The sequence below is a fragment of the Octopus sinensis genome, linkage group LG8 (genome assembly GCF_006345805.1).
Source record: "Octopus sinensis linkage group LG8, ASM634580v1, whole genome shotgun sequence".
NCBI lineage: Eukaryota > Metazoa > Mollusca > Cephalopoda > Octopoda > Octopodidae > Octopus > Octopus sinensis.
In genome coordinates, this window is record NC_043004.1 from 88,696,901 (window position 1) to 88,717,584 (window position 20,684).

The following is a 20,684-nucleotide window of genomic DNA, read 5'->3' on the forward strand; positions in this document are numbered from 1 at the left end:
TTGTTAAAATATATAGGCTAGGTAACGGGAGTTTGATAAATATTAAAAAAAAGTAAATACAAGGAAAAAAATTAAATGCATTATAAGTTTCCTAGAATTGATGTTTTATAGAGAAAGTTACTTCTCTACTATGCTGAGTACCTAATAGTTTCAGTGCTTGTAGGAGAAACCTATATTTTTCTTCAATAAATGCACTTGAAAAAGCATTAGATTTAAAAATAAGTATATTCGTATCATTTATATTGTATATACAAATGCTAACTGTGATATTTTGTCTCAGAGAAACCTCTTTAAGAGACTTCTGTTGAAAGACACAGAGCTTGCTCAGAATGTTGTCGGCGGATCGCCAGACAGTGGCGTTTCAACATCTCTCGGTCTTCTCAGTCACCGAAAACACCCAAACATGATGAGCTAAGCCGAAATATATTCGTTCTGATATAGAAATCGATAAAAAAAAACATTCACTGATATGTGAGAAATCTGGTCAGGTTAAAAATAAATTGATGCACTCACTCGAAACAACATTAGACTGAAATAGCGATTATATAGTATTTACAATGTACATACAAACATAGTTTCTATATATTGCCTCGGAGAAACTTCTCCAACAAACTTGTATGTTGAAGAACACAAAGATCCATCAAAATTCTGTCGGTGGATCGTCGAAACACTTTCTTAGACAATCCGACGACGACATTCTCAGCGAGATATTTACGCACAAGTTTCTTTAAGAAGTTTTTCTGTGACAAAATATTATAGCTTGTGTTGTCTCACGTTTGTGTATACATTATAAATTTATACATCATCATATATTTTTTCTCTACGTCACTCTAAATATACCCATAGATATTTGAGTATATTAGCTTTTATTTATCTTTTGTGTTTCATTCATTAGACTGCGGTCATGCTGAAGCTCTGTCTTGAAGAATTTTTAATCGAATGTATCGACCCAAAATGTCTTTTTTTTTTACTTGTTAAGCCTGGTGCTTACTCTATCGGTCTCAGCCGAATCGCTAAGTTACGAGAACGTAGACACACCAACACGGGTTTTCAAGCAGTGGTGAGAGATAAACACAAATATGAACACACACACACACACATATAAACAACGGGCTTCTTTCAGTTTCCGTCTACCAAATCCACATATAAAGCTTTGCTCGGACCGAGGCTATGGTAGAAGGCACTTAACCAGGATGTTACGCAGGACTGAACCGGGGACCATGTGTTTGGGAAGCAAGATTCTTACCACACAGCTACGCCTGAGCCTAAACAATTTTGAAAATTATTGCTATACAACGAATTACTTTATGATTAATCTAATATTAACTTACATTTTCCACTTAATCATGTTCACATTCAAGGAGATAATTAAATAAATTAATGTCTATATGCCAACATAACGTGGCAGTCCTGTAAAGGACGATTTTACTGTTGTTTTGGCTCCATGAAAACATCTCCAGCTGGCTAACGACGCACATTCTGTGTCCGTACATTGCATTTACAAGGGAGGTCATCGCTCCCATCTCTAGCTTTACGTGATACTCACAGATCTAGGTTTCTGGATGTTATCCGTCCTCAATGTAAGATAATCTCCAGTTAGTGATGAACGCTATCTCCACTCGCAGATACTATATATTCTTTAAGAGACACACATCCACTGATCTCGTATTGAGAAAAACAGCATATATTAAATCACTGAGCGAGAGAAATACAGTAACAGTACCGGATAGTAATTTTTATATGCCAAGATAACGTGGCAGTCTTGTAAAGGACGTTGTTACTGTTGTTTTAGCCCCAGGAAAATCTTTTTTCTGGACACTAACTGAAGATGAAATGGTCTGGTTTTGTCCTGTTTGCCGTTGTTATGTTTCCGCCAATTATGTTTTGTTGATTTCCGTTTGTTGTATTATTTCTGTCCTGTTGTAGATTTTACCAAACTTTTGTGAAATTCGTACCAATTTGTGGAACTGTTCCTGCTGGCCAGGAGTACTGTCGGCCGGAATTGCGCTTTATTTTGCTGTTTTGAACTGTCTTCTTTCTTTCTGCTGTCTTCCTTTTGTTTTGACTACGAACATTTTCTTTTAACTTTGGTTTGAATTTTTTTGCTCTCAAGCATGGCAAAGAAAGATAAGGTGATGGAGTGGGAAATTGCCCCACCCAAACAGTGGATAAAAAGTCTTGGGGAGAGGACGGTAGTGCTGCGAACGTACTCCAAGTCGCTCGACACCATCGCCATCTTTAAAAAGACCGACATAGAGAGAAAGTTGGCAGAGTATATGTCAACTGTAAAATTTATTTCCAGGGGTGTCAAATATGCGACGGTTTGGTTATTATTTGACACCCTTGAAGAGGCTCGCAATTTTGCAAGTCAGCCCTTAGAGGGCGAAGAAATATTGTTTCTTCCCACGTATTGTGGGAAGAAGTTGGCAAGAGCTGGCATCTGCGGTTTACCACCCGGGATAGAACCCGAGTGGATAGAAGACACTATACGTCTGGGTCTGGGTGGCAGTGGAGCCGAGCTCCTTAATGTCTAAATTTTGCATGCGGCTGATTGGGTGGGGTCAAAAGCGGTTTTGCCCCTGTGGACCCAATCAGGAAAGAATCTGGTGTTTTCAGATTTTCTTAATATGGCCGGTTCTAAGTATCGGGTGATTCTTGGGGGGTCCCCCCATGTCACCTGTGCCTAGAACCAGGCCACATTAATAAAAATATTGTTTAATTTGATTATATATATATATTTGTGTCTGTGTTTGTTCCCACACCACCACGTCGCTTGATAACCAATGTTGGTACTTTTACTTACCCGTAACATATCGGTTCGACAAAAAGAACCAATAGAATAAGTCCTACAGTCGGTTTATTCGACTAAAGGCGGTGCTCTTACATGGCCGCAGTCAAATGACTGAAGCAAGTAAAGGAAAAAGGGAATAAAGGAATATATATATAGATAAAAAGATAGAAAGGCGGCGAGATGACAGAAACGTTAACACGCCGGGCGAAATGTTTTGTGGTATTTTGTCTGTCTTTACGTTCTGAGTTCAGATTCCGCCGAGATCGATTTTGCCTTCCATCCTTTCGACGTTAATAAATTAAGTACCAATCTAATCGACTGGCCCCCTTCCCCAAAATTTCAGGCCTTGTGTCTAGAGTAGAAGAGAATATATATATATATGCATGTATGTATGTATATGTATATACATATATACAGGCACAGTCGCACGCAGGTAGATGTTTGAATGACATTTGTATAGGTGATTATAAGGATTCGCTCTGCGTATATTCGTGAAATGCATATAAATAACAATCAAGAAAGTCCACATGCCTCTTACTTTCAATAAGAACTCATAGAAACAAGAAATATGTGTATTTCGTCAAGTAAGAATAACGCTGAACAAACAGATCAGCGGAAATATAATATACAACATATATATACATATATATATATATATATATATATATATATATATAATATATATATATATATATATATATATAATACAAAATGGGACAAGAACGCAAAACATCCAGACAGGCGATACAAAGAAAACAAGGACGGGTCATTGCCACGCATCCCAACTTTTGTTAAGAGTATCAATATATATATATATATATTCGTAGTTTTTGTTGTACACGTTTCATGACGTCCTGTGCCCACATATGCATATAGATGTATGTACATATACATATGTATATATACATACACACACACACACATATATATATATATGTGTGTGTATATGTATATATATATATGTGTGTATTTAAGCGCAGGAGTGGCTGTGTGGCAAGAAGTTATATATATATATATATCAAATATAACAAGAGCTATAAAAGAATTACTCGAAAGAGCTTCATATTGGAATTGGACTATATTGCTTTAATATATTCTTTTTGGAGTTTATTGAGCAGCATTTTGGGAATTTGTATATTGTTCTATATCACCTTAGGAAGCCGAAAAGAGAAAAAAGTATAACCGTAGCATTACGACGTAATTTATTTATTGTTTGAACCTATATCATGAATAACAATTAATTGAACTGTTATGACTGTTTTTTTTTCTTAATATTGTTCTTTGCGATGTTAATCAAAAGCAAATTTATCACCGTTCGAAATGAAGTTGTAAAACAGAATACAGGAGACAAGATTTATACGGCTACACTTCTCGTCACTATTACTATTTCGCTAGCATGGTTAGTACATTACACTAAAGCCACTACACTGCCTTCGGTCTTATGTTTGCATATATATATATCTTTTATCGTGTATTTGTTTCCTTGAAGGAGGCACTGCATATATTAAAGCACAACTCTCGAACACTACTAAATATACATAATGAGGTACTAAGCACATGCAACCACCGCTTTTTTCACACATTCAAATTCCACCACAAAGCCATTCTAACACAAATCCAAATGCCTAAATGACCATACAGTATATTTCCACAATACACCTTAGGTAATCCTAGTAACCTTATAAATCTACATTTTAACTCCTGATCCCTAATTCCTCTTTCATACTCGAATATCACAACCATTCAATTATATTCGTATGTATATGCGTGCGTACGTATATGCGTGTGTATGTGTATGTGTGTGTATGTGTATGTGCGTGTGTGTGTATGTATATGTGGAAGGTATATATACCTGCGTGTTCAGGGGCGATAGCTTATCTAAAATAACTATTTCTTAACCCTTTTCTCACACTGTCTCCGATGAAGGGATATATAAAGTATCCTGGATTCAGCTGTAAGACCTATATATAAATGTTCTAAAATCTTTCACAGCCTTGGATTTTTATCTCATTCTGATAATTTGTGTGTGTGTGTGTATGTATGCATGTATGTGTGTATGTATACAGTTTTGGCCAAAAGTCACCCAACAGTGAATCAAAATTCCGTAAATGCTTAATATTCAATTTTATTTATTCATTCCAATTCTGAATGTTTAATAACTGAATGCTATATATAAATCACCGTTCCTCTTTTTTTTTTCAACATTGTCTATTTATTATCGAAGTAATCATATTTAAAAATGTTTTTTCATCTTGGAATTAGTTTTGATTTTCTGTCAATTGACTTTTGGCCGACCCGCTATGTATGTATGTATGTATGTATGTATGTATGTATGTATGTATGTATGTATGTATGTATGTATGTATGTATGTATAGGTTAGTGCATCGTGTGTTCAAGGGATAAATGAAAGTAAATGAGCAGTAAAACAAGATTACTGCACGTATGTACAGATAATGTTTATATGGTTGAGTACTTCGCTTTGCAGCCACATAGGTTCGTGTTCAATCCCACTGCCTTCCTGGTAAGTGGATTTGGTAGGCAGAAATTATACAGTATAGGGCGGGACGCTGGCAGAAACGTTAGCACGCCGGGCGAAATGCTTAGCGGTATTTCGTCTGCCTTTACGTTCTGTGTTCAAACTCCGCCGAGGTCGACTTTCATCCTTTCGGGGTTGATAAAATAAGTACCAGTTACGCACTGGGTTCGATATAATTGAATTAATCCGTTTGGTTTGTCTGTTCTTGTTTGTCCCCTCTGTGTATAGTCCCTTCTGGGCAGTAGGGAAATAAGAAATTATACAGTATTTCTTCGTACATATATATGTGTGTATTTATGTCTCACCACTTTACAACCGACTTTGGAAGGTTTACGTACTTTAACGTAGTAGTTCGCTAAAACAGACACCTATATAATAAGTGAAGAATATAGAAAGACAAGTACTGAATACTTGTTCGACGAAAGAAAGCTTTTGAAGGCAGTGCCACAGCATGGCCAAGGTTGTATGACTGAAACAAGTAAGATAATATTTTTTTCTACTCTAGGCACAAGGCCCGAAACATTTGGGGAAGAGGCAAGTCGATTAGACCGACCCCAGTACGCGATTGGTACTTAATTTATCGACCCCGAAAAAATGTAAGGCAAAGTCGACCTCGGCGGAATTTGAACTCAGAACGTAAAGACAGACGAAATATCGCTAAGCATTTCGCCCGGCCTGCTACCGTTTTTGCCAGCTCGCCGCCTTAAGTAAAGTAATATTAATCTATGTACGTCTTCTATAGACTTTATACAGACAGACAGACAGATAGAGTGACAGATAGATAGATAGATAGATAGATAGATAGATAGATAGATAGATAGATAGATAGATAGATAGATAGATAGATAGATTGATAGTTACATAGATTGATAGATAGATAGATAGAGATAGATAGATAGATAGACAGACAGACAGACAGATAGATAGATAGATAGATAGATAGATAGATAGATAGATAGATAGATAGATAGATAGATAGATAGATAGATAGATAGATAGATAGATAGATAGATAGATAGATAGATAGATAAAGTCTGCATTATTACATGACAAAGCAATTTATAAAATGTTTTAATAAAATCACATTAAGTATATGTAATAAATATAAAAACTATTGTTATATTAAAAATAAATATATTCTATAAACAAATATATTCAATGAAGCAAAAGTGATTATATTAAAATAAATTACAGAATTAAAATCTATAATATATGTGTGTGTGTGTGAAGAGAAGTAAATTTTATTCCCGAACCATAGCGTCGGTTTCCCGGATTCTGTAGCGTATGTATTTTTCTCCTGGACGGGACGCCGGTCTGTCACGGGATATTTTTGATGGCTGAGTAGATTGGAGCAACGGGAAATGAAGCGTTTTGCTGAAGAGCACAAGCATCTTCCGGTCCAGGAATCGGGAAAGATGGAGATAAAGTGAGAGAATAGGAAAGAGAAAAATAGAGAATGTGAGCAAGAGAAAGAATTATCACAAATTATTCAACATCAACAACGTTAAGGTCACCCGTTGCTGCCTAGATAAGATAGCTTACTAGATAACACTCCACAAACAAAATAAGTAATCTATCTATATTCTTCCAGGATACCCAATTTGCAAATGCAGATGTCCTCCCTACCTGCTCACTGAGTAATATACAGAGAGTAACTCTCGTTTACTCTCGACAAAATTCCGAAGTCACACTCAAACCTCTTTTGTTTTGTTTTTCAAATTCGTATGTTTAATAAACATATACTTAATCTCATTTTGGAATTAGCAAGGCTTTACATAAATTTAAATGGTGATAAAATAGACTAGTTCCGTCTTTCATTAAACTCTTATCATAGACCGTTTTTTTTTTCTGTCTTCCATTTGTCGTAGTTAAGGAAATTGAAACAACACCATTCGTACAATGTGTGGATGCACATGGCTTTGTGGTTAGGGTGTTGCATTGATGATCGTAAGATTATAGTTTCGATTATTGGACCGAGCGATGTGTTGTGTCTTCTTGGGTAAAACACTTCATTTCATATTCTTCCAATACACTCAACTGGAAAATTTGATTAATCCCATGACTGACAAGGAGATAATATATACAGCACCGGATCTGTGAGTCTATAGCTCGCAAAGGACCTTAGTAGTACCACGTTCCGTAGATAATAATAGGAATTTGATGACCGGAGATAATATCTTTACAATATGAATAAATACATATATATATATATATATATATATATATATATATATATAATATATATATATATATATATATATATTATATAATTTTAATCCAAACGGGAAACAAAAAAAACAACAACAACAGGAACAATTACAGTATTATTATTAATAGGCGCTCAGGAAATGGAAGCACGGAGGTATGACGTTTCGAGCGGAGCTCTTCGTCGGAAACATAAAGAAGGAAGAGAGAGGAAAGAAAGATCCCAGAGCGGGCAACAGGGAAAGAGAAAAAAGACGACTGGTGTTTACGAGTTGCACATGGTGAAAGGCGGATGTTGACGATAACAAGAGCAAAGTGGGTTTTTAAAGGCAAAAGAGTGGAGACAAGGTTGGTAACGCAACAGATGTGTGTGTATGTGTGAGTGTGTGCGTGTGCGTGTGTGTATGTGTGTGTGTGAGGCGAGATGAAAAAACAAAAAAATATATGTGTGTGTTAGTGTGTGCGTCTGTGTGTAGGCGTGTGTGGTAGGGCGAGACTAGTGGTCAGCTAGCAGACAAGGTCAGTAGTAAGAAAAAGAAGGAAGGATGAAGGAGGGAGGGGAGGAAGGGTGGGGCGTATGTAGCGTGCCAGCGTGTGTGAGTAGTAGTGTGTGTGTGTCCAGTGTCGTGGTGGTATTAATGGCGAGTAGATTGAATGTGTGTAAGAGTAATGTATATATATAGGCAATGTGTGTATATGTGTGCGCGTGTGTGTAACGAAAAGGGGGGGGGGTTAAGGAAAAAGGACTCCAGCTGAGGGGAGATGGAAGAGTGGTCCCGCGGAGACGGGCGTGGGAAAACCCAACGACACGCGACGGTCCCAGGAACGGGCGGGAGGTCTCGTCGGGTCCAAGAGCGAGGTGCATGCGGCGCGTATGCGTGCGCGAACCGGCGCAAGCGCGTGTGTGCGCGCGCCTGCGAGTATGCGCGTAAGTATGTATGTGTGTGGATGTGTGAGTGTGTCTGTGTGTATGTCTGGGTGGCAGTGTGTCCGATGAATGTATGTGAGTATGTGTGTATGTATGTGTGTGCATAGATGTATGTCCGTGTGTGTGTGTGTGTGTGTGTATGTGTGTGAGTGTGTATGTATGTACGTGTGGGTGTGGGGAAGTGTGTGTATGTGCATGTGTGTGCGCGTACATACAGGTGTGTGAGTGAGTGTGTGTGTATGTATGTATGTGTGAGTGTGTATGTATGTGTGTGTAGGATATACTTATATCTGAAACTGTGTGGTCAATTGATGCAAATATGTAATATGCTTACGCTTCTATATTAATTGTTAATTTCCTTTCTTGCAGGACCGCCAATTACTGTTCATGGACACATATTGGTCAGGTCAATGGGTCCAATCTCAGAAAGAGACATGGTGAGTCTTAATAATTTTTCACGCTGTCTAAACACACGCAAACACACACACGCGCGCGCAAACATGGTATATCGTATATCTTATTTACAGATATATATTGTACATTCATATATAGCCATGTATATATACGATATGTATATACGAATATTGTATATTTCTAAGTATGTAGACACACACACATACATACATATATACATACACACATATATATATACATATATATATATATGTGTATATATATATATATACATACATATATATATATATATATATATATATATACACGCACACACATACAACTATATCGTATTTTTCAGCCTGTGTTTCGTCCCGACTAGTTCACAGTCATTCCATTGTTTTACACTCTGTTATTTTGTTTTGTTTCTTCTGTGTCTAACAGTGTATATATTACTGATCACGAGACTTTTTTTTTTAAACTCTTAACTCCAATACTAACGACAGTAAGGAAGACGGTATCATCGAACGGAAACTCGGGCAGAATTCTCGCAAAAGGGCAGACTCAGTGTTGGATGGTAGTTTTGCAAAGCAGGGAGGCGAATTACGCCTACCACCTAAGTATACCACGGTATAATTTGAACACTGGAAGCAAATAATCAGAACTAATACGACAAGTTATCCAATCCGACGTTCGTAGCTCCTCATATCTACTCCCTTAAAAGGGTGACGCATAATTTCACCACTATTGCGCTAAATTTTCAATACATCAATTCCGAGATCTGATTTCTGCTCTTCGATATGATTAACAATATTCTTGAGAAAGGTATTTCTATTTAGATATTTCTTCCAAATTCTATGTAATGTGAGAAGCAATTATTGCTATTAAGTTCAGTTTAAACTATACTATCTAAAACAAGATAAATCATTTGTTTGTTCACCGTCCACAGAGGGTTTCTACATGTTACAGTCACGATTAACGCAAATATAATGAACTCCAAGGTAAAAAGGGTAACTCAAACCACATATATTAGAGTCTTAAGGGAGGAATTTTGATTTACAGGATGAATTACGTACTAGACTGTATTATTTTCATACTGTTTTTGTTATCATTCATATTAGAGGCTTTGAAATAACCACATAACTAAAAGTTTACTCAGTACATACTTACGTACTTATCTCCCCTCCATCTATATATGTGTATGTATGTATGTATGTATGTATGTATGTATGTATGTATATATAGATATATATATACATATATATATATATATATATATATAGAGAGAGAGAGAGAGAGAGAGAGAGAGAGAGAGGTGAGAAACGACTTACATATATTTTTTAACCTTATAACACAAGCCTTCTGTAGTTTTTTCACTCTTTTCTATATATATATATATATATATATATAATTTTTTTTCGTAATGAGATAAAAAAACAAGGGTGTGTAGATTTACAACATTTATAGATAGGTCTTACAGCCTGTTTCCAGGATATTTATTATATCCCTTCATCGGATATATATACAGACACACACGCTGTACCACGCTAATAGCTTAGGAGTGAAATTTAGGATTACTCGGTTTGCTGGGAATCGATTTTGATAAAATATTTCCCACTTGGTTTGCACACTGTGGCAACACCATTGTTATGTTTTCATCATCCTGTGTAACGTCCTTTTTTTTATTTCACATTCTTCAGTTTTTGGGCGAACCACGCTAATAGCTTTTGAATGATAATAGGTCATCTAAACATTTATTTTTTTTCAGAAAATAGACGCAGAAGTGGCTTACTTACTAATCACATGGTTCCGGGTTCAGTCCCACTGCGTGGCACCTTCTGCAAGTGTCTTTTACTATAGCTTCGGGCCGACTAAAGCCTTGTCAGTAGATTTGGTAGACGGAAGCTGAAAGAAGCCCGTCGTATATATATATATATATATATATATATATATATATATATATAATATATATATGTGTGTGTGTGTGTGTGTGTGTGTGTGTGTGCGTTTGTCTCCTCCACCACCATCGCTTGACAACCGATGCTCGTGTATTTAAGTCCCCGTAACTTAGCGATTCGGCAAAAGATACCGGTAGAATAAGTACAAGGAATGAGTCCTTATATATATATAAGTGTGTGCGTCAAAAGTGATGGACTGCTAATCTTTAATGCAGAACGTTGTGAAAAATTTATCATTGAAACTTATTCCTTTTTTCATAAAAATAACTACAAAAATTTCGGGCCTTGCGCCTAGAGTAGAAAAGAATATACAATACTGCTAAGTAAATGCTGTTCTATGACTTTTATATTTTCATCTATGACTACATAATTATTATATCAAAAAACGAAATTATTTACTTGGGCAAGCTTTTATGTTTTTGTTTTTTCAGTTCGTTTTGTTTTGTTTTGTTTTTTTTAAATTTGTTTTTTCAAAGACATATTGGCATCTACTCATTTAATATTAAAGCAGTTTGTTTCCAAATTGAAGATAAGTGACAATTCTAATTGATTCATTTTTCAGGGCTAATTCCTTCGTAGCCGATATTGGTTTTGTACTTTTAGAGTCCTTTTTACCGTGTCCACTGACTCGACTCTGAGCACGCTATGTTTCATTAATGTCCTAGTTTAATATCTTTTTAATACTCTATAGGGAATTAGAGGCAAAAAAAGGAGATTTTCCTACATTGGAGAACAGGAAAATCTATATTACTTCTATTTCTCTCTTACGGAAAATAACGCTATATTAAATGTGAACGGTACTCCGTCGGTTACAACGACGAGGGTTCCAGTTGATCCAATCAACGGAACAGCCTGCTCGTGAAATTAACATGCAAGTGGGTGAGCACTCTAGAGACATGCGTACCCTTACCGTAGTTCTCAGGAATATTCAGCGTGAGACAGAATGTGACAAGGCTGATACTTCGGAATACGGGTACAACTCATATTTGCCATCTGATTGGACTGGAGCAGCATGAAATAAAGTATCTTGCTGGAGAACACAATGCCCCACCGGGAATCGAATTCACAACCCTCCGATCGAAAGCCGAATATCTCTCACCACTCAGCCACGCGCCTCCACCAACACCAGATCTATGAACACATTTACGGGGCTCTAATGTTTTAAATACAATACAATATTATTTTCTATTCTAGGCACAAGGCACAAAATTTGGGGAGAGGGGCCAGTCGATTAGATCGACCCTAGTACGCAACTGGTACTTAATTTATCGACACCGAAAGGATGAAAGGCGAAGTCGACCTCGGTGGAATTTGAATTCAGAACATAAAGACAGACGAAATACCTATTTCTTTACTACCCACAAGCGGCTAAACACAGAGGGGACAAACAAGGACAGATACACGGATTAAGTCGATTACATTGACCCCAGTGCGTAACTGGTATTTAATTTATCGACCCCGAAAAATGAAAGGCAAAGTCGACCTCGGCGGAATTTGAATTCAGAACGTAACGGCAGACGAAATACGGCTACGCATTTCGCCCGGCGTGCTAACGTTTCTGCCAGTTCGCACCCTTAAATACAATACAATATTATTTTCTACTCTAGGCACAAGGTCCAAAATTTTGGGCGAGAGGACCAGTCGATTAGATCGACCCCAGTACGCAAATGGTACTTAATTTATCGACCCCGAAAGGATAAAAGGCAAAGTCGACCTCGGCAGAATTTGAACTCAGAACGTAAAAGCAGACGAAATATCGCTAAGTATTTCGCCCAGCGTGCTAACGTTTCTGCCAGCTCGCAGCCTTAAATACAATTCCATATTAACACATTTAATCCTTTCAGGATCTATAAATTAAGTACCAGTTGCGTACTGGGGTCGATCTAATCGACTGGCCCTCTCCCACGAAATTTCGGGTCTTGTACCTAGAGTAGAAACGAATATTATCATATTTAGAATGACTATTTTTAACAACGTTAATTCTTGTCTAGATAGATTGTAGTTAAAAAGAAACGAATGCGGTTTAAATTCTTTTCCTTTTCGCGTACTATCGGCTTCCCTTTTGTTTAGTTTTGCATACCTTTTGTTTTCTATGGAAACATGTGTGCTTGTTTAACGTTTGGGTGTTCCCCACTGCAGCAAGCGATATGCGAATTCATGTGAAGCAACTCGCTGGTACACTCCTCTCTTTCCCCAGCTTTCATATCCCCAATGTCTTCTGATTTAAGGGTGTGAGAGCCGAGAGAAAGTTTACATCTGCTTGTAAACAGAAAGGCATCTAAAGCTTTGTACATGCTACCAGGTCATACTTGAGAATTTATTTATTTCTCTTAGTCAGAGGCGTCTATTATCTTCTCCGCTGGTCACCGAGACTGGTAAGCGTGGGGAAATTATTCTGAAACTTGAAACCTTGTCTGCATGTATGCAACAAACAGGACCAAGTAGAGGTATTAAACAGGGCGACAGATTAAGTCTGCAACCGAAAAATAAGAATGCTCTTTCTGATGGGCTTCCAAACAGTTTCTGCTTACTAACCTTTTCCGTAACCTCAGTCAACTCGGGCTATGCTAGAACACACAAAAAATGTACCCATTGAAATTTAAACTCCTAATTCAATGAGCATTTGCAATACTTCAAACAGACACTTTTCCTTTGTTAATGTTGAGGATTCGCTTTCCGATAGATTACATGAAATGCTTTCAATAATTTTACGTGAGAAAAGTCAAATATGTTACATCAGAACTAGAATTGCTGTGACATTTGATTAGTAAGCTGAAAAGTTGCTAGAATTGCGATAAAGAAACGTTGAGGCTAATTAGGATTTTGATAACGCATTCTTGATGGTTTGAAAGACTTCATTTGAAATCAAATTATGGACATTATCAAGATATTATCGTAATATTATCAAGACTAATTAAACAGCTATTTTTACTTAATATTGTTCCAAGCTTCATATTGCTATTTTAGTGAATGTCATTAAAACAACATTTCACGTTATCTTTTGTGTGGTTTTGTTTGAGATATTTTTTAAATATTTTCCTCGATTTTTTCTTCTTTTAAAACTATTTATTATACACTGATATGGTTATTCCTGAGATAAGACATGTATATGCAAGATCTCTTATTATGCAGAGAACTGGTAAAAGTTGTTTAAATCATCTTTCAAAATAGCCTTTCCTGAAATAACAATCACGGCAATTTTTAGATTAAAACGACCCTGAAACCATACAATACTACAAGCAATAATTACGTTATGAACTGATGTGGTAGATTTTAATAGATCTAGTACTCAACATGACAGAGTGTGAGAGAGAGAGAGAGAGAGAAAGAGAGCGCAGTAAAAGCGTTGCATGGCTTCCTCATAATACCACTTATACAGTAAAAGTGTCAAAATTACAAGATGTTTCTGTGTAGGAGGAACACAACAAGCTTAGGTATTGCTTTCGGTTGTCACTGTGTAATGAATAATAAACCTCGTACGGATTCAAAGATTTACGCTATCATTTCACTTCTTTTATTTTTAACTCACGCGTTTATGTTTTCTCTCTACATTAAGACACAATAAGCATAAAAGACCTTGTAACTTAAAATCCGTAAAATCACACAACAAAATCAAACCTCTTTTAAAACAAATACAACAGTGTTGGACACTGGCTCCTCACTGTTCACTATCAATTAGATAGTTGTTTAAACCTCTTCTTTATGATGATATGTTGTTAGAAGTGAAAAACCTAATAGCTACATATTGATAAGTTCTGGTGACTTATGATGGATGTTGTCACAAAATGAGAATTGTTTTACCATGCAGAACCTACAACAGAATCGTTAGTTCGCCCGACAAAATGCTGAGCGGCACTTTTCCGGTTCTTTATGTTTTGAGTCAAAACTCCAACGAATTCGACTTTGCCTTTCGTCATTTCAGGGTCGATAAAATAAATACTTGTTGAACGGTGGAATCGATTTTATCGATTTACCCTTTCCTCTAAAATTGCTGACATTTGGCCAAACTTTGAAGCAATTATTATATCAAAACATCGTTTAGAAACACATTCGATTGATTGATTGATTGATTGAGTAAGTGATTGAATGAGTGATTGATTAGTCTTTAGACAGAACAACCTTTATTCAAAGGCAAATAACAAAGTCTACCGACAGAAAACCAGCATGTGGAATATCTGTTGAGTATTTGAGTGCATATCGCAGATGTTAATCATGGTTTAAATTAATCTTCCATAGACTGGATTCTACGGTAGCCCGATACGTTCTTACAGCGTTTTAGACATCGTAATAAAGTTGTGCAAGGTAAAGAAAAGTTAATTATAAAAGTGTTTCTAGACGAGAATAATCCATTTGCAAAGCAGCCGAATTAAACCGTGTGAAGCAAACCAAAGTTTAATTAAATAGTTAAAGTTGTTTAATCTCCAAGTCGTGGAGTGAATTTGTTAAGAGATACGCTTCTGCAATGTATGTGATCTTTGGTCTCTTTCTGTCCTTTGGTTTCCTTCCTATATAATATTATATTGTAATCGCCTACCCCCACTCCGTGCATGCATGTGTGTGTGTTTAGTGCATGTGAATTTGCACGTCAAATAACCAGTATTTAAAAGTCTATATGCATACCTTTATATCCCAAGAGAAAATGTGAAGAGAGTTTATATTACACTTCTATATCTAAGACATGAGGAATTGTGTACATTATTTACATTATTTACATTCGACGGATATTTGTCCTCATCTTGTTTGTTGTTAACACAACGTTTCGGCAGATATACCCTCCAGCCTTCTTCGGGTGTTTTGGGGAAGCCCTAAAATTCTCTCCATAATTGCCCACGGGCATACGGCGTAGTGAATAAGAGCGCGGGGTACTAACCCCAAGATTCCAAGTTCGATTCCAAGCAGTGACCTGAACACTAACAATAATAATGATAATAATAATAATAACATCGAAAAATACCTTAGGAATGAGAACACAGATTCGAAATTTCCCCAAGACACCTAAAAAAAAGCTGGAGGGTATATCAGCCGAAAGTTTGTGTTAACAACAAACAAGATGAGGACAAATATCCGTCGAATGTAAATAATGTAAATAATAGAATTTATATTATTGCCCAGGTTTCATTTCGTTGGAATCTACAGTTGGGTGGGTCACTGGGTATAGCATGAAAGCAAAAAAATAAGGAAAGGCATTTGTTCATGAAATATTTAGTTGCATCATAAAATGACGTAACTATATATTTTGTGAATAGAACCTTATATAGGTGAATTGGGGTATATAATCCAGCTGTGCTCTGTGAAGGAACACCTGGAGTTGCACTCAGAATGTAAATAATCGGGACAACTAGTGCGAAGTATTCTATTCAACACTCTAGTAATTCTACCAATTTGCTGAGGGAGAAATATATATATATATGTATGTATGTGTGCCTGTGTGCGTAAACACGCGCGTAATTCTTTCTAGTATCAAAAAAAGACCTGAAATTTGACTAGAGGATGTTACTCAATTGCGTCGGCTCCAGTTCTCAACTGGTACTTCATTTTATCGACTCCGAAAGGATGAAAAACAAAATTGATTTCGGCGAAATTTGAACTCAGAACATAAGGACGGACGTCTGGTGCAGTAACGATTCTCCCTGCTCCTCCGTCTTATATTATATTATATACTAAAATATTTAAAAGGATTTGTTTAGATTGCTTTCATACACATTTCAATAATAGATTTTTGAAATTTTTTTCAAAAGTAATACTTAAAAAAAAATATATATATCATTTCATCAGCAAGTGAAATCTAAATCTGATATAGTAGCAGGATCTTTACTTGTAAAATCTCACAAACAAAAAAATTCGTCCTTCGATGAGACGGAAGCTCCGTTTATATTAGTTTCACTGTATGTTGCTGAGTCGTATCCAAGAGATCGATCAGAAAGGCCACTTGGAAGGCCTTGATGGCGGTAGAAACATTATTTACTAGGCGGCGAGCTGGCAGAAACGTTAGGACACCGGGCGAAATTCTTAGCGGTATTTCGTCTGCCTTTACGTTCTGAGTTCAAATTCCGCCGAGGTCGACTTTACCTTTCATCATTTCGGGGTCAGTAAATTAAGTACCAGTTACGCACTGGGGTCGATGTAATCGACTTAATCCTTTTGTACGTCCTTGTTTGTCCCCTCTATGTTTAGTCCCTTGTGGGCAATAAAGAAATAAGAAACATTATTTAGTCAAGCAATTTGGGACAAGAGGGAAAAGAATGGCGCAATCAAGACAAAACTGGAAGCACATAGTAATCAGCGGTGTATAACAGCATCTGATGGTTTGGCCAATACTGTGATAGTGTGATATGCATTTACAACTCTAAAACATGGCCTGAAGTAATAATTCTTTCTTTCTGCTTTAGGCACAAGGCCTGAAGATTTTTGTAGGGTGGGAGAGATAAATAGTCGATTGCATCGACCCTAGTATTCAACTGGTACTTATTTTATCAACCCTGAAAGGATGAAAAATAAAGTCGACCTTAGCGGAATTTGAACTCAGAACGTAAAGGTAGACGAAATGCCGCATTTCGTTCTGTCAACTAGCAATTCTGTCATCTCGCAACCTTGCAATCATTAGTGATTATAAACAGGATCTATATTTGTGTTGGACTGAATATGTATCAGGAGCCTATATTCTGGGTGTTCTAGGTGTGCGCTGCATACACGCCAATGAGGAAAAATTCATCATAATATAATCATAGATCAATGGGAAGGAAAACTAATTTCTCTCGTCCCCTGGCATGAAATATTGAGGCAGATATTCTGAGATAGCATTGCACACTCCACAGTTGATTATAGCCTGTAATGATCCTCGGCAGATGGTAAAACAATGTGAGAATGAGAGAAATAAGGACTGAAGATGATTGATGTTCCACCACCCTGTGTTCGATAAGTTATATGTACGAATTCATTGAATATTCATTAGCTAAAACCAATTTCCTTTATAATAATTCCGTTCTTGCAACATTCATGATATAATCTTGACGTGATGTGTTTTCAAATTAGGTCTGTTTTGAAATCTAATAAAGGTTTGTAATTTAGGAACAACGCTCGGAATGTTTGAGTGGAGTGGGGTTGTTGATTACATCGACTCAAGTACTTTGCTAGCATTCTGCTCTATCGACCTCGGAGAGAGAAAACTGACAAATTTGGATTCGGTGAGATTTGAGCTCTGACCGGTAAAAAGTCATGCGGGATTTGTTCCGATCTTCTATTAATTCTGCCAATCCATTAGCTGTCTTGGCCAGTATTCTAGTCTATTGACCCCAGAAGTTACGAACAACAAGATTGGATTCGGCGAGATTTGAATTCAATACGTTAAAGAGCCGGAAGAAATACAGCATGGCATTTTGTTCGACTCTCCATCAATTCTACCAATCCACTCCCCATTTCAAATATAACACAAACCCAGAAGCAAAGATTTATTTTGCTTAATACTAATGTCAAAGTAGTAAGCTCTCCACGGTAGCACGATTCTCACACTGTCATAATAAACCTTCAAATGACACTGGTATATATCAATGTATCCTCCGTGTGAAAAGTCTGGCTGCATCCGAAAAAATATATATTATGAAACAAAAATAAACACAAAATTTATTACACGAATCTGTTACCACTACGACAGTCAACTATTTGACGCCGAACACGAGTTTGATGTTGAATACATCCACGAATTTTCCGCTCAGATAGCTCTTCCCAAGACGGTTCCGTGCAATTCAAGCCTCGTTGTAGGGTTTTTCAGTTCAACTTTATCGGCCAAAACTAAAGTTAATAATTGATTCTGCTAATTCCACGTGTAAACATGTGTTGAATAGAACTCACAAAATAAATCTTAATTAACTGTGTTGTCAATTGTATGCACCTGACATATGCTAACGTGTATGCAGCCAGACTTTTCACAGTGGATATTTATTTTTCGTGAGCTCCAAAACTAATAAAGCCTGGTTGCCCTGTTTCCATGGTGTTTAAGTGACAGAGGTTACATTTCCCCTGAACGGGACGCCGGTCTGTTGCAGGGTTTAAGGTCAGTAATTTTTTAGAGTTGGGGTGAGGGGGGGGGGGAAGAAGTAGATTACATTGATCCCCAATATTTCACTGGTACTTTATTTAATCGAACCCGAAAGAGAGAAAGGCAAATTTGGCCTCGGCGGAACTTGAATTCAGTACGTGAAAGACCGGAAGAAATGCCTCTAAGAACTTTGCCCATCGTGCTAGCAATCATATTAAAGATTTCAAATTTAGACACAAGGCCAGCAAGTTTAGGGAGGGAGTAAGTCGATTACATCGACCCCAGTGTTCAACTGGTACTTATTTTATCGACCCCGAAAGGATGAAAGGTAAAGTCAACCTCAGCGGAATTTGAACTCCAAATGTAAAGACGGACTAAATGTCGCTAAGTATTTTTCTCGGTGCGCTCGCCGCTTTAATGATCATATTAATAAATACTCTTTTATTCTTTTACTTGTTTCAGTCATTTGACTGCGGCTATGCTGGAGCACTGCCTTTTAGTCGAGCAAATTGACCCCAGTACTTATTCTTTGTAAACCTGGTACTTATTCTGTCGGTCGCTTTTTGTCGAACCGCTAAGTTACGGGTACGTAAACACACCAGCATTGGTTGTCAATCGATGTTGGGGGACAAACACACAAAGATATACACACATACACACACATACATATATATATTCGACTGGCTTCTTTCAGTTTCTGTCTACCATATCCACTCACAAGGCTTTGGTCGGAGCGAGGGTATAGTAGAAGACACTTGCCCAAGGTACTACGCAGTGGGACTGAACCCGGAACCATGCGGTTGGTAAGCAAGCTACTTACCACACAACCACTCTTGCGCGATAAAACATTACATCAACTCTGCTAAAATTCGAACCAGTGGGTGCAAATTCACAATCCTAGATAGAAAGACATTTTAACATCAAACCAGTTTCGTTGCATGTGTTCTGAAGCGAGCCATCACGAAACACACTCGATCATTATAAAACATTTTACTCTGTTTGGCTATCTGACTTTTATCACCTCATCCCTCTCTCCTCCCCTCGGATTTGTTTCGTGATTTCTATATAATTGTTCTTGTGCTTAGACAAGCATTTCGATTTCTGTCAAACAACAATTAAACTATAAACAGTGAATATTGGAAATTGGTAACTGTAAAATGTGCTGATGCAGGCGATTCCCCATAGTTCATTATTAATTTAGAGGAAATATTCAAACAAACCGATACCAATCAGATTTTAGATATTCATGACCCAACGTTACTGTTATTTTAATCATATTTATATTTTATATGTTATGCTTTTTTAATCGAATACCAAAATTATAGATATATTGAACAGTATATTTTTTTTTAATTTCATGTTTTTTTTGTTTGTTTTTTTTTGTGTGGGTGGGGAATAAAGCAATTTAGTGAAAAACAAGTTCTGTCGCTTAAAAATTTGGTGAACAAAGAAAGGTTCTAAAAATAGGGGGGAAATTACAGATCAGAGGCATGGCTGGTGTTCATTAATCACTTTTGTATTGCAATAACGAAACAGGTCATGGTCACGTGGTTCTGAAGTTCCATTCGCAACCACGTGGTCTTGTGTTCCGTCCCACTTCAGGGAACCTTCGGCAAGTGTCTCCAATTATACGTCTAACTAGTAGTAGTAGTGGTAATAGTGGTATGGGGGCATGCGCTGGAACAATGCATCCCTGCATCAACCATTTGTTGGCAATTCCCTACTCCTTTGCGCCACTCAGGCGACACCTTTGCACTACATAGGCAACAACCTCCCACCACCAACTTGTGGATCTGTTTGAGTAGTCGTTACTGGTGAGGGTTTCACCAGGTCGGAC

At 37.1% G+C, this 20,684-nt stretch overlaps 1 protein-coding gene across 1 annotated transcript in view; it reads left to right on the plus strand.

Annotated features, from left to right (window-relative positions):
• Positions 1-20,684, plus strand: part of LOC115214976 (gamma-aminobutyric acid receptor alpha-like) — a 679,148-nt gene that overhangs the window by 439,781 nt on the left and 218,683 nt on the right. The window contains exon 6 of the mRNA XM_029784076.2: positions 8,831-8,898. Coding sequence (XP_029639936.1) covers positions 8,831-8,898 — 68 coding nt within the window. The remainder of the gene's footprint in view (positions 1-8,830; positions 8,899-20,684) is intronic.